Source organism: Alosa sapidissima, chromosome 22, assembly GCF_018492685.1.
Source record: "Alosa sapidissima isolate fAloSap1 chromosome 22, fAloSap1.pri, whole genome shotgun sequence".
Lineage (NCBI taxonomy): Eukaryota > Metazoa > Chordata > Actinopteri > Clupeiformes > Clupeidae > Alosa > Alosa sapidissima.
Window position 1 is genome coordinate 5699316 of NC_055978.1, and position 14266 is coordinate 5713581.

The 14266-nt window shown below is 42.2% G+C and overlaps 1 protein-coding gene across 1 annotated transcript; it reads right to left on the bottom strand.

Annotated features, from left to right (window-relative positions):
* Positions 1–361: 361 nt before the first annotated feature.
* Positions 362–14045, bottom strand: ddx24 (DEAD (Asp-Glu-Ala-Asp) box helicase 24). Its single transcript, XM_042079064.1, has 9 exons — positions 13867–14045; positions 11886–12923; positions 9805–10410; positions 9017–9170; positions 6440–6952; positions 5144–5219; positions 4125–4313; positions 2044–2173; positions 362–724 (listed from the first exon to the last, which is right to left on the bottom strand). The coding sequence occupies exons 2-9, from the start codon at positions 12907–12909 to the stop codon at positions 465–467; spliced, it is 2952 nt and encodes a 983-aa protein (XP_041934998.1). The 5' UTR covers positions 12910–12923; positions 13867–14045; the 3' UTR covers positions 362–464.
* Between the last annotated feature and the right edge of the window lie 221 nt (positions 14046–14266).

The window sequence follows — 14266 nt, forward strand, 5'->3', positions numbered from 1 at the left end:
CTACTTTAAATAAAACAAGCAGTCTTTTCTGAACTGACTGATGAACCAAAGCTCTTCTTCAGCACAACCAACACACTTGCTGCAAAAGCTCATTATTTTTTTCTCTTCTGCTTCTTGTTCCTCCACCGCCTCTAATTGTCCTGGTGTTGGCAACGCTGGTCAGAGCTGTCTCACACATTCACAGAGTGTGTGTGTGTGTGTGTGTGTGTGTGTGTGTGTGTGTGTGTGTGTGTGTGTGTGTGTGTGTGTGTGTGTGTGTGTGTGTGTGTGTGTGTGTGCATATGTTGCTTCAGCACCCCTGTCCAAAAAAAATCTAAATTTTTTCTTCTGCTTATTGTTCCTCCACTGCCTCTTCTTGTGCTTGTTTTTGGCCACGCTGGTCAGAGCCATCTCACACATGTGTGAGTGTGTGTGTGTGTGTGTCTTTGTGTTGCATCAGCACCCCTGCCAAACAAAGAAAATCTCTAACTCTCTAATTTTTTCTTCTGCTTCTTGTTGTTCCTCCACTGGCTCTTCTTGTCCTTGTTTCTGGCCACGCTGGTGATGGCCGTCTCTAAGCTGGCCAGGGGCAGCTCGGGTAGCTGCAGCCGGCCCATCTGCGTGGGGTACTTGGTCTTCATGTCGTTCCTGAAGACCGGCTGGGACAGGAGGTGCTTCAGGTGCTTCTTCATGCCCTTCACCATCTTCTGCTGCTGCAGGTCTTCCTCCTTATCACGGCCCGCAGCTATGGGAGCGAGAGAGAGAGAGAGAGAGAGAGAGTGAAAGAAAGAAATGAGAGAGAATGAAAGAAAGAAATGAGACAGAAAAAAGATAAAGAAAGAAAGTAAGAAAGAAAGAGAAAGTAAAAGAGAGATATAAAGAAAGCAATGCATGGAGAGGAAACCACAGGGGTGAGTAAAATATAAGAACGGCTTAAGTAACTCAACTACAAATGAAAGCTTTGTTGTGGAATGAAAAACAACACATTCATCATGCAAATAAAAAATACTTCATCTACTCAAACCTAAGACCAATGTTTGTATTGTCTTGTAAACACTTTGGAGAGAATGTCATTGTCGGCACACCTCAACATGCTTGGGTTTTAACACTAAGAAATCAAAACACTGATTTTATTAAGTCCATGCGTCATGGAATGAGGTCCACCCTTAACTAGTGTGCCAAAACTAACAGAATACTGGCATGGATCCCGCCTTGACAACATTTTTACCAATTTGATTGGTAGATTAGATTGGAATGTACCAAGACGTGCCTTATCATATTCAATTCGATCTACTATCTAGCTTATCATTCTCAATATTTTAATTATTCTTATCAGCCGAAGAGAAGAAATACTCTTTTCTGATTGGCTGATGGGGTGGCTATTAATTCTGAATAACAGGACACCGTTCCATATCAATGCTTATGAATGGTAACTATAACAACCATAGTAGGACGACGGTTGCAGGCTTCGCAACAATGGTAAACAAGCTAACTGTCCATGCTATCGCTGTTATAGGGCCAACGAAAGTTGTACAACAAGCTGAACTAGTGAGCATTTTTTTAAACGGACCCGTGTGTTTCCTTTGCTTTACAGTGGCAACCGGGTGATAAGCGGGATAACGGCCTTCGAGGTGTGTCCAGTTATACGGAATTAATGGACTCGGGTGGAGGCAACTCCCCGATGCGCAGCGGAGGGGAGTTACCTCCGCCCGAGTCCATTTTTTGTCAGATCTCTTTTGCCCCTCTGATTTTTTGTCAGATCTTTTTTGCCCCTCGTCCCCGTCCATTATTTCCGTCTAACAGGACACCTCAGCGGCCGTTATCCCTTACTTATTGACCGTTTCAAGAGAGTTATCAGCATTATCAGCATCATAGTTGTTCCCACAAGGCTTCCATTTTAACATTCCGTATGTCATCTTAATGAAGCGGAAGTAGATTGAGAACAAAATAGAATGTTCAAGCATTGTTTTTGTTTTTCTTGTTGAAAGGGTCTATAGCTCCATATACATTTATACATTCTCCGTCATGCAGTAAAGGCTATGGTGCAGGCATGTGAATATATACCCATGAGCAGGTCGTCATCCAGGTCGATCTCCATGGCCTCTGCTGCCTGTTTGAACCAGGAGTTGTGCTGTTTCTGTTTGCCGCTGTGATACTCAATCTTCTCTATTTGCCAGGCTAGTTTCACACGCTCCTGCAAGGGCAACGCAGAGTGGATGATGCTGTGTTATGTACAGAGTATATTTACAGAGCACATAAACACCATTTTACATATAATGTAGTGCTGTCAAACTATTACATTTTTTAATCACGATTAATCGCTGAATTCCTATAGTTAATCACGATTAATCACATATTTTATCATATGATTAAAATTCTATTATTTTGCATTTCTGAACTTTCCAGGAGTCAATATTAACAATAAAGTAATTATTGTGTATCTTGATTGGGATTCAAATGAAAGCAAAGCAAGTTACTTTATTAACTGAAATTTAAGACGTAGGTCTATTTGATTATTTCAAAAGATTTGCAGCAGACCTGAGGCAACACAATATATTCTTCAGAAATAGCTGATATAAAATGAAATAAATGCTACTGCAGAAGTGCATGCACAAAATGTAGGCCTACACACATTATAAAGGGCATAACAAACAGAAAATATTATATTCATACTATATTCATCATCTTTGAGTTCAGTTGAAAATAAGGAACTTTTACGGCGCATCATCATAAAGATACATTTAATCTGCATCACGCCCCATTTCAGCGGAAAACATGTTAACATTATATCATGGGAAAGACAGCTAGTAATCACACGTCGACGTTACATCTAGTTATTAATTCACAGGACATTCAATAATTTTACTAACACGGCAGTTATAAAGAATTATGTTTATGGTACTTACTCATGTCGAAACGATGTACATTACCAACCTAATTCGTTTGCAATACCCCATGTATTGTACAAATTTAGCATGTAGCTACACTTGTACACACAATAATATCCCATGCAAAACGGTTTAGCTTGCTAGCTAGCTAACTGTGGAACTTCAGTATAGCCAATTATCTCACCTAGTTGTAGGAAATAGGCTACGTTCATATTACAAGTGATAGAATGAATGTGTGACTTATGTTTAGTTGATGTTATGACATGTAAAGTTAAGCTTGCTGAACTTAATTACAGTCAGCCACTGGCAGTTTGACTGTGCCTATCAATACATTCGTGACACTCCTGTTAGAAAACTGGAAAGAGCAAAACATAGGAACATGGTCACATTAATCCCATAAACACACAGATAACTCTTACACCAACCTTATTTTGTGCCTTTTATTCATGTTTGTTTCAAGATTTAGTAAGTTTACTATAAGCCCTTTTCGCTCCCCACTTTGATGCAGCAGCATAGATTTCCTTTATATCAGTCATCTTTCACCTAAAAGGGGGCGTGTACTTATTATTAATATAATAATATTGTTTAGTTTCCGGTCTAGCTAGATCCGGTGTGGTTTTGTAGTTGTTCTAACGTTACTAGTTGTTGCAACAGCATGTCTCACAATAAAAAAATTGACGCCGTTAAAATAGGTTTACGTTAACGCTGTTAATAACACGTTTAACTGACAGCACTAATATAATGTATCATTGTTTATTAGACAATCTCTGTATTATTTCTTTATTCCTAATCCTAACCATCACCACCTTGTCAAGATTTCATAAAATGGTGAAAAAAATGTCCATCAGTGTTTCTCAAAGCAACAAAACCTTACATTCTCAAATGCCTTGTTTTGTCTACATGCCAAAATATTTAGTTCACAGTTATAGGAGTAAGGACAAAATAGTTGGCGACTAATATAATAACTTATTATTTTTTTTATTCATTATTGTTTTATCCAAAACAAGCTACATAATGTCTTGCTGAAGTACACAAAGACGGCAACTTTTCCAGCTCCTTACCAACTACACTGCCACCACACTAATGGCTTAACTGTTGTTACCTCGATGGCAGCCACTGCATGCTAGCCCAGCTCCTTAGCCACTACATCCTAATCGATTATTGTCGTAACCCCCATACCTTGATGGCAGCCACTGCATGCTAGCCCAGTTCCTAAGCCTCTACACCCTAATTGATTAATTGTTGTAACCCCCATACCTTGATGGCAGCCATGCATTTGGTCTGGACAGGGAACATGGGGAGGTCCTCGTCCTTCCCCAAGGTCCGGTAGATCTTTTTATAGTTCATCAGGTCGTCTGGACCAATCAGCAGCAAGCTCAGACCCTGCTTAGTGGCACGGGCCGTCCGACCACTGCGGTGGACGTACGTCTCTGATGTACGCGGAACCTGGAATCCAAATAAGCAAAGTCCAAAGTGACTTACAATGAGGAATTACAGTAAACCTACAGTGCAAAGGAAACCTCAGAGTAATAATAAATATCATATCATACCATTAATACATCATACCAAGCCAATGAGGAATTACATTTTAGCACACTTTTCAGGTAAAATTATTAAACTGACCTACCAACAAAATAATAAGACTAAGAGGGAGGCTATACTGGGTGCGCAACGGGCTCTATGCAGAACTCCATTTTGAATTTGCTTCCTACTGGGCAATCAACTTCCTCTTTATACTGTACACAGTAGGCTATGACAGAAAATGACAGATTACTGGCCTGTCAGTTTTAATATAGTATGCTATTTTTAATCGAACAACAAAGTTATCTAACCAGTTCAGTAACATCAGTTGCTTGATTAAGGTTAAGAACATTTTAAACCCTCTTCCCATTTGCTTGAGGGAGTGGCACACAAAATTTTCACTAAGTCGGTCTACTCCACATTACCATGAGACCTGGAGGTCCTGAAGACAATGACTACAGAAAAAGCCATATTTGCCAATGTTTTAATGTAAACAGGGAAGTTGATATGCCAGTACAAGTGAATCCAAAATGGAGTCGTGCATAGAGCCTACAGAAGCGCTCCATTCATGTAGCGTAAAAAATAGTTACGTCTAATGGGTCGAATTTTTTTAAGAGTAACCTGTCAAATAAGCAAGCAAGTGATAAAGATGACATCGTCAATAACAAGCACAGAAGCATAGTGATAGATGAAATGATATGATATGAAATGATTTCATGATAGATGAAAAAAGAATGTTGTGCTGAATGACATACCTGGTAGTGAATAACATGCTGGACATTCGGAATATCAAGTCCTCTAGCAGCAACGTCCGTTGTGAGAAGGACACAGCTATGGTCAAGACACATGAAGTCAGCAACTGTTCCATTATTACTATGAATTACACACTTTAAAATATACACATTACAGGCTTCACCAGCGGACACAGAAGTAACTAGAGCCCGACCGATAGGGGATTTTAAAGACTGATACCAATTTCCATATAAGGATTTCAAAAACGTATAAACGATAAATCAGCCGATATTCATTTTTAACAAACACAACGTAAAAATATACTCTATATTTAGCATATTGCAAAGTTCTGATCAAGGTGGGACTGGTATCCAAATGATCTTATGAAATAATTATTATGAATAATGGCATCAGGCCTTTGCTCTTCGTTTTTGGTGTCTTTGCAACACCATTGCCACAATAACTTTCAAGGTATTACTTTATGCGTTATGATGCTATTTTTGTATTTTTTTTTTAACACACTGTTAACAGCATTAATCAGTGCAATACTTTGTGTAACTGGAAAGGGAAATTGCATAATGTAAGGTAACAATGTTCATACTCCCATATAACTTAATGCTTGAACACATTGCTTGTGTTGCATTTGCGGAACAACTCCGTTGTGTGCTGATTTCAACACTCGTGCTAACAGGTTACAGCAGCCACAAGGCCTTTGCCGTAACCACGTCTCAGACACGGCTTGAACCGGTGCTGCAACCGCGACCAGCTAGAGAATAAGAGGGAAGCCTATTTATTCCATTTCATGCAAGCGGTTCTGTGCAAAAATACATTGAAAAGACTACAGTAATTTCATGTATTAGCCGCACTGTGTATAAGCCAAGGGCAGTGTATTATACAAGTTAAAAGAAACAAAACCATATTAATACCATATTAACTTCCCCGTGTATTAACCTCATAGCTGAAGAAATTTTGCCGCGGACAATATTTGGGAAATTACTATTTTTTCCATTTCATGCAAGAGGTTCTGTGCAGAAATACATTGAAAAGACTACAGAAATGTCCTGTGTATTAGCCGCATTGTGACCACCAACCAGACTCTGAAAAGGAGGACGAGTTGCGTCTAAAAGTGAGGACAAATTGGCCAAAATGAGGAAAGTGTGTGTACACCATCTCTGGATGGGTTAAATGCAGACGAATCATTTCATTCAGGACAAATAAAGTACGGTAACTTCACTAACTATTATTAATTGCAAAGTTGCATATATCATAAAACCCAAAAGTGTTATGGTGTGTGTGTGTGTAATCCAGTGCTTGCTTACTTGTCTCTCTCGGCGAACCTCTCCAGGTTCTTGAGTCGCTGCTTCTGGTGCATGTTAGCGTGCAGCGGCAGCGGCGTCTGGTCCAGGATGACCAGCAGCGAGTTGAGCCGCTTTATACAGTCGATGCTGTTAGCGAACACCATGGTGCGGCCTGGGTACTGCGACAGGAAATAGTAGAGATACAAGTCCTTCTCCTCCTTCTCGCAGTGGATGCGAGTCTCCGTGAGTGTCTCCACTGTCGCCTCCTTACGAGTCAGGTCGATGACCTTGGGCTTGTCCTTGATGCCGACCTTCTGCATGAGGAGGTCCAGCTTGCTGGTGGGCTGGACCTTGCGACCTTTCTTCTGCTGGACCCGCATGGGCAGGCTGTGTACCATGGTCAGAGTGGCCGAGAAGACGAACGTCTGCCGCTTGGGGTTGAACTGGGACGTGCTGAGCATTTCTAGAAGGTTATCCAGCTCGGCGAAGTGGCCACGCTCCACCATTCGGTCCGCCTCATCGATGACCAGTGACCTGAAGTTTAAGAGGGAGACACAGGGCAACATTAGCCAACAATAATCACATGTCACATGTCACATGTCACAATGTCATTTGAAAAATGTCCAATGTTTTTTTGAAGTGTTGTATGATAAATCAGATCACGCCACATCTACAAATGAAGAGATTGGTTCCAAAACACTACATCATCCATTTTAACGAATTTTCATAAATCTTTTTTTTTTAGTGGAACTGTAATTTTGTTATTGTCATTGGGGGCCTAGCAGCGAAGCTGAGTTACTAGTTTTTCCTTTTATTATTATAAAACTTCCGCTATTGGAGTCTATGGCAGCCCATAGAACGCCTGGCTAAAAAGTTCAGATTTTTTGGCAGAAAGTTTCGGGACACTCCACTCACACTCATTTACAGACCTCTAAATCCAGCCATCTAGCTCCACCAACAGGTCAAAATCTGGCCGAAAATTGAACCGCTGGGTCTAAAGTTATGAAATTTGGCACACTGATTCAGCACTGTCCCATGATCACGCTCACCAATTTACAGAACTTTATGCCCAACACTCTAGCCTGGATTGCATTCACGCATGTAACCATTGAACGGTGCGTCCGATTTTCACATATCAGGCACCGTTGGAATCCCTGGACCGACCTAAGTTCAATGACCCCTATTACGTCACTTTTCGCCATATTGGACCTCCGCCATATTGGATTTAGTCCAAACTCTACGAAAAGTTTCAGCGGTTACAAATTTCATCCGATTTTCACAGAACTTGGCGGAGATGATCTTCAGACCGAGCTGCACAAACGATACTTGTCAGATTTTTTATTTTCAAGTTTGTTTGCCCGTGACAGCCAATCACACATGGCGACGATGCTGCCTAACAGGAAGTGGGCTAACATCTCGGCTACGCTTTAATGTATGAAGTCCAAACTTGGTACAGGGACTTGGTATCTGATTGTGAGGACGCACTAGGAAATTGGCATCATTTGGCCTCTATAGGGGGCGCTGTAATACAGGAAGTGGGCTCATATCTCAGCAACGCTTCGTTGTATGAAGTCCAAACTTGATACATGGACATATTAACTGATTTTAAGGACATGCAAGGAAAGTGGTCTCATTTGGCCTCTAGGGGTGTTGCAATAAAGAAAGTGAGCTCATATCTCAGCAACACTTTGGTGTATGAAGTCCAAACTTGGTAGACGGACATGGGAGCTGACTGTAAGAACGCACAAGGACATTGGTGTAATTTGGCCTCTAGGGGCACTATAACAAAGTAAATGAGCTTATTTCTCAGCCGTTCTTTATCCAATTGCCATCAAACTTGCTGTGAGTGCTTGCTCATGCCATGGCATTGCCATTCCTGCTATAGCACACTGCTAGGCCCCCGCATTGCTGCTTGCAGCTATATTTTGATTTATTTTTACTGAATCAAAACAACACAACTGCAATTTTAATGATATTACCTGAAATACACAATTAAATAACATGACTTAAAAAATGGAGATATAGCGTTTTGGAACCAAACTCTTAAAATATGTAAAACTAATAACAAGAGCAGTCAAGTACAGGACAATTTCAGTGAGAATGTGATTTTCATGAGAAACTTTTGAAGTTGTTATATATAATCATCTATTTTCACTTTTAAACGGCGTGGCCTACTCCTGAATTCAGGCACAGGGCCTGTGAACTTTTAAGTCCTGCAGGCAACTGCAAATCCTATAACTAGTCAATAAAGTATGAACATTTGAAGCAAATCTGACCAGTGCCTTTTAAACTATGTGAGCAAACACAGACAGATTCATTCCAATTCATTCAGAGTGTAATAATAAGGGGTGGGACAAAATATCGATGTGGTAAAATTTGAGAAAAAGGCTGTCAGCTTTTTATCGTTGTCAAAATCATTCTGAAAGTGATCCCCAATGAGCGTTCTTCATGTTGTTAAAGTTATAGTTTATATATGGACGTTGTCATTCATATTAGCAGTTACAGTTATCGTTCATGGTGTGAACGGCCCCTTAATCTGTGATTCCCACTCTAGTAATAACTACTCAACAGTACGTCTTTAGGAGAGTTCAATCTTACCGGAGATATCTGAGGTTTTTAAGATGGGGGTGTCCCTCTCTGATAAGGTCCCAGAGACGGCCAGGAGTTGCTATGACGATCTCTGGCTTCCGACTCAGCATCCTGTGCTGTTTCTGTGGAGCCATCCCGCCAACGATGATCGCCGTCTTTATGCCTGCATACACACACACACACACACACCAGTCAAACAAGCCACATGCCACAATTTACTAGGTCTACACAATACAACAATTTATGCCTGCACTACCTTACTATGCACAGAGAATCAATCACAGGCTCAGTCCCTGCCTCAGTCATTGCAAGCACCTCATGCTTAATCACCCCTAAGCACACTATGTGGATACTGTTTTAGACTTGATTTGTATTTAGTGTTATTTAGTATAATTTGTATTTTAGTATATTATTTATCTTCTACTGTCCTTATTGCTTAGTTGTGTTTTTTTATATTATATACTTGTATTACTTTTTCTGCTGTTAGTGCATGTTGTGTGTGATGTCTGTATGCTAGTGAGACCTTGAATTTCCCCTTGGGGATCAATAAAGTATCTAAGTATCTATCTATCTATCTATCTATCTATCTACAAGCACATAGATCAAACAAGGCACAATTCACACAGCCATGGTTTGCATGTCAGCACAGGTGCTGGCTTATTTTTATGACATGGCATGTTAATGTCACAACAATGTGAAAGTGCAGTTCTTGATTCTATAGAAAGAATGCTTTTTTGACATAATTTCCCCACTTTTTCTAAAATAACACAATGAGAGGTTACTAAACATCCCCCTACCTGTGAACTGAGCGACAGCATCTATGTGGTGTTTCACCTGCACAGCTAGCTCTCTGGTTGGGGTGAGAATGAGCGCCAACAGTGGCTGCTTGTCACCGGCCTCATCAGGTTTCTCCAAGTCAGTCTGAGTGGTCATGATTTGGATTTGGTCAACTTCATCCCCCTCACCACCACCATCATCATCATCCAAATCACACCATTCATCTTCATGAACCTCCAGCCCACCCTCCTCTTCCTCCTCCTCCTCATCATCATCATCCTGCGACACATCGTTTTCCTCCCCATCATCTTCCTCTCCTTCTATGGCATCATCTTCGTTCTCGGCATCTGCTTCAGTCACAACCACAGACGGCGTCACTACAGTGCCCTCTGCTGGTTCCTCTTGTTTGGTGGTTCTCTCAGACGCCTCTTCTTCTGCAATAGTGGTAGTAGTAATGTCAGCAACATCAGCGGCATTACTGGCTGGAGGAGAAACAGCACCCTCTTCCTGTGGCATGGTGTCTGACATGTCTGACAGTCTAGTCATCTTCCAATTCTCAGAGGCACGTTTCCACTCCAAGATATTATGGATCACAGGAATTCCAAAGGAAAGAGTCTTTCCACTGCCTGATGAGGAAAAAAGGGGGGGGGGGGACAAATGTGGAATTTCTTACAAATGACACATACAGTATTGACACAGTTATAGTTTGCTTGCCAGTCATCTTCTCATTCCTCGCAGTGCAATCACATTTAACGTCACGGAATTGCATGCAAACATAATGACATAATGTGGCAACTGCTAATTGAAAGTTCTTCAAATGTCTCTTAACCAGCCTGTCAGTCTGTGATCATTGATGGTGACGGACTTGCACACACAAAAGAACCAGACAAAAATAAAAATAAAATAAAAATACAACTGTTCTGGGCGCACATTGGCAATGTCAGAGATTTCATTCTCTGTACTATAAGTCAGAGAAGCATCCGAATGAGTTTGAAGCTATTATTTTAGGGTAAAAGTAAAATTGCATTTTGTGTCGCTTGCTATACATTTCCATTTGATCATTTAGCAGACACTTGTATGCAAAGCAACTTACAAAAATGAGGAATAACATTCAAGCTACAATGCAGAGGAAACTTTAGAAATTAATACTACAGTAATTCCTGCGTATTAGCCACATTGTGTATAAGCCGCAGGACAATGTTTTTATGCAAGTTAAAAGAAACAAAACCATATTAATACCATAGTAACTGCCCCCGTGTATTAACCTCACAGCTGAAGAAATTTTGCATAAAAATCAATGTATAAGCCGCAGCTAATAGGTGGGAAATTACGGTACATCAATCAATACTATAACTAGAGGATGAGAGTGCAGAAGTTGAAAGTTATAGTCAGTGCAGTGGAAGGAGACAGTGGTAGAAAGTAATAGTCAGTGCAGTGGAAGGAGACAGTGGTAGAAGAAGAATGAGAAAGGAAGAGAGGGCTCAGGGCAGTGCATGATGAGCGCTTTAATTCAGCAGAGGATCTGCAGGCCAGACACTACATTCTCCACATTTTAAGTCAGAGCAGCATCAGAATGAGGTTGAAGCCGCTATTTTAAAAGGGACACCAGGCGACGTTTACGTGCTAATTAATCATCTTCGTAAGTCGGTATATGGTTAAATGACTCAATACAGGGCGAATGAAGACTCCTTCGCCCGCCCCTACTGCCTGTAGGAAGAATATCCTGCTTGCAAGTTTGGTGTATCGTACCCGTCGAACTTCAGCCTCACAAAGTCTCAGACATCACAAGAAGCAGGATCAGTTTACATCCTGCATCCCCAACACAGAGGCAGGCTAACGAAACGCTAGTGATTGTTGCAAACGTGTGTATACTGGTGGCAGAGCCGGCGAAGAGGCAGCAAAAACCCTTGACGGAAGATGAAAAGAAAAGGAAAAGAGCTTCAGACCGAGCAAGGGCTCGCACACGTATTGACACGTACAGTCGCTAGGGGGAGCTTCGTAGAGAAAAAGCATCAGGCTTGCCTGGTGTCCCTTTAAGGTAGCAGAACTGCAATGTATATATTTCAATTCAGCAGAGGGTCTGCAGGAGGTTTCCGCTTACCTGTCTCCGCGGCGCCCAGGATGTCCATGTGGTCCCGGATAGCCGGTGGCAGTGCCAGGGCCTGGATGGGCGTAGGGGCCGAGAAGCCCAGCTTGCTCAGCGCCTGCAGTACAGGCTCGGGCACAAACAGGTCCTTCCACGCCGACACGTCCGACGCCTCCGAGGCACCACCCATCGCGGTCCAGTTCTTCTTCTCCTTCTTCTTCTGCTTGGGCTGAGAGCCTGGCGCCGAGGACGCCAGCTCCTCTTGGGAGGCTGCAGTCTGTTTGGTGATGTCCGGCTTCTTCTTCTTCTTCTTCTCCTTCTTCTTCTTGGGCTGAGAGCCTGGTGCCGAGGACGCCAGCTCCTCTTGGCAGGCTGCAGTCTGTTTGGTGGCGTCTGGCTTCTTCTTCTCCTTCTTTTTCTTGTCTTTTTTTTTGGACTTCACAGAATCTTTGGTTTCGTCATCCTGGCTCTTGATTGTGGTCTCCTGCCTGTCTCCCATGGTCTGGTCAGCAGACATCTTCTGCCCCGTCTCTTCAGCAGCACCTGTGGCCTCAGTGGCTGTAGTGTCCGCTTCATTTGCAGGCTGACTCTCCTTCTTCTTCTTCTTCTTCTTCTGCTTCTTTCTCTTCTTCTTGGCTGGTTTCTCTGTCACTTCTGCATCGTCTCCTTCTGGCCCTCCGTCTTCCTGCTCAGCATCTTCATCCTCCCCCAAAGCCACCGCTGCCGCCTCCTCCTCCTCCAGCTCTCCTTCCTCGTCCGCCAATTTCTCCTCCTCCTCAGCTTCCAGTTCACTCGCCTTTCGCTTCTTATTCTTATTCTTAGCCGTTTTCTCTGGTTTCTCCTCTGCTGCGATGAGGGCTCGGTCTGAATCGACCAGCGAGTAGTCGGTCAGCTCCTCAAAGCAGACCAGGCCCCCCATGTCCTCGTTGGCGAAAAGGCTTGGGTCCAGCTGCACGGCCTTCCACTTGCCCTTGATGAGTATCCCTCTTTTGTGGGAGCTCAGGCGTCTGCCTTTGGGCAAGGGCTTCTTGGGCTTCATAGTGGTATCACTGACTGGGAGAGAGAAAACAGCAGATAAGAAAAATCTGTTGAGAAACACAAGACAACTACTGATCCAACGACATGACATTGACATCATAGACTGGACAGGACAACATGTGCAGAGATAACTAATATGAGCATTACAATTGATCTCAGATGCTACAGCTCAATTCAGTTAATTAACGGACACACCAGTGGATGGGAACAGCGATTACTGATGGTGGAGACGAGGTGTTTTTTTTGTACATATGCACAATATGAAATGCATTAGTCAACATTTGGAATAAAAAAAATCAACTCTGTGCCCTTTTCTGTGTTGCTTTAGTTTTAATGTAAGATACTTAGTATTTACTGTGTAGCCTAAATCACAACCGTATGAACTACAACAACAATCTAGTGTCGGGTAAATCCTAACTTTAATTATTTTCAGCAAGCTGCCTTCATTTCTCTAGTCTCTTGCTATGATCATATTGCAGCGCAGTGTTGCACTCTTGGAATTTCTGGTTTCGTTGAGCACAGTATACTGGTGTGGTAGGAATCGGATTTCTCTCTATTATTATTAATCAGTACATACTTAGTTGATGTAGTGGGTATTCTGGCATTCTTTACTTAACTGACAGACGACATTAACCTTCAAGTGCAAATGAGGAAAAACTAACATGACAACCCACAGAACACTGGCGTTAGCTCACTAGCTCAGACACACCATCGTCGTTTTCATGTTAGCTGCTTGTTCAAGACCAAAGAACACACGCTTCATATTGCTGAATGTATATATGCTTAGATTATTATGATATTATCGTTATAGACAGATACCTCCATGGCTAACTTAGTTATTAGCCAACTTGCTGTGAAAGTGTTACGAGGGACTAAGAAGCAAAGTTGCCGTCTTTATTTTCAAATATTACGTGCTTTAATGGCCTATAAAAATAGCTCCATTTAGTAACGTAATTACCTCTTCAGTCTCCAAACAGATGTTCCGGCACGTCAACGTTGAATGTCCAAATATCCACAAAAACACTCAAGAAACAGACACTCATGTGGCACACGAGGCGGCTGCCATGTCTTCCTCACGTGGTTGATTCTCTGACCAATCACATCAGGGTTGCAAACACGCAACCAGATTGCGCGCTCTAGTGGTGGATGTTGAGATGGTTCTGGTTGTTACCAAACTGGTTCCTGCGGCGCTTCTCCTTGGTGGTATGGATGCAACTCTCCCTCGGTTTGTAACACTTCAAAGCATTGCTGTCCCGCTGCAGACAGCAATAAAGGCTATGTGACTTAAAGACAGAAACGCGCTTCCTAAGTAGGTGAATGGAGTTGCCCACACATTCCTCCTACCTGTTCAATGTAAG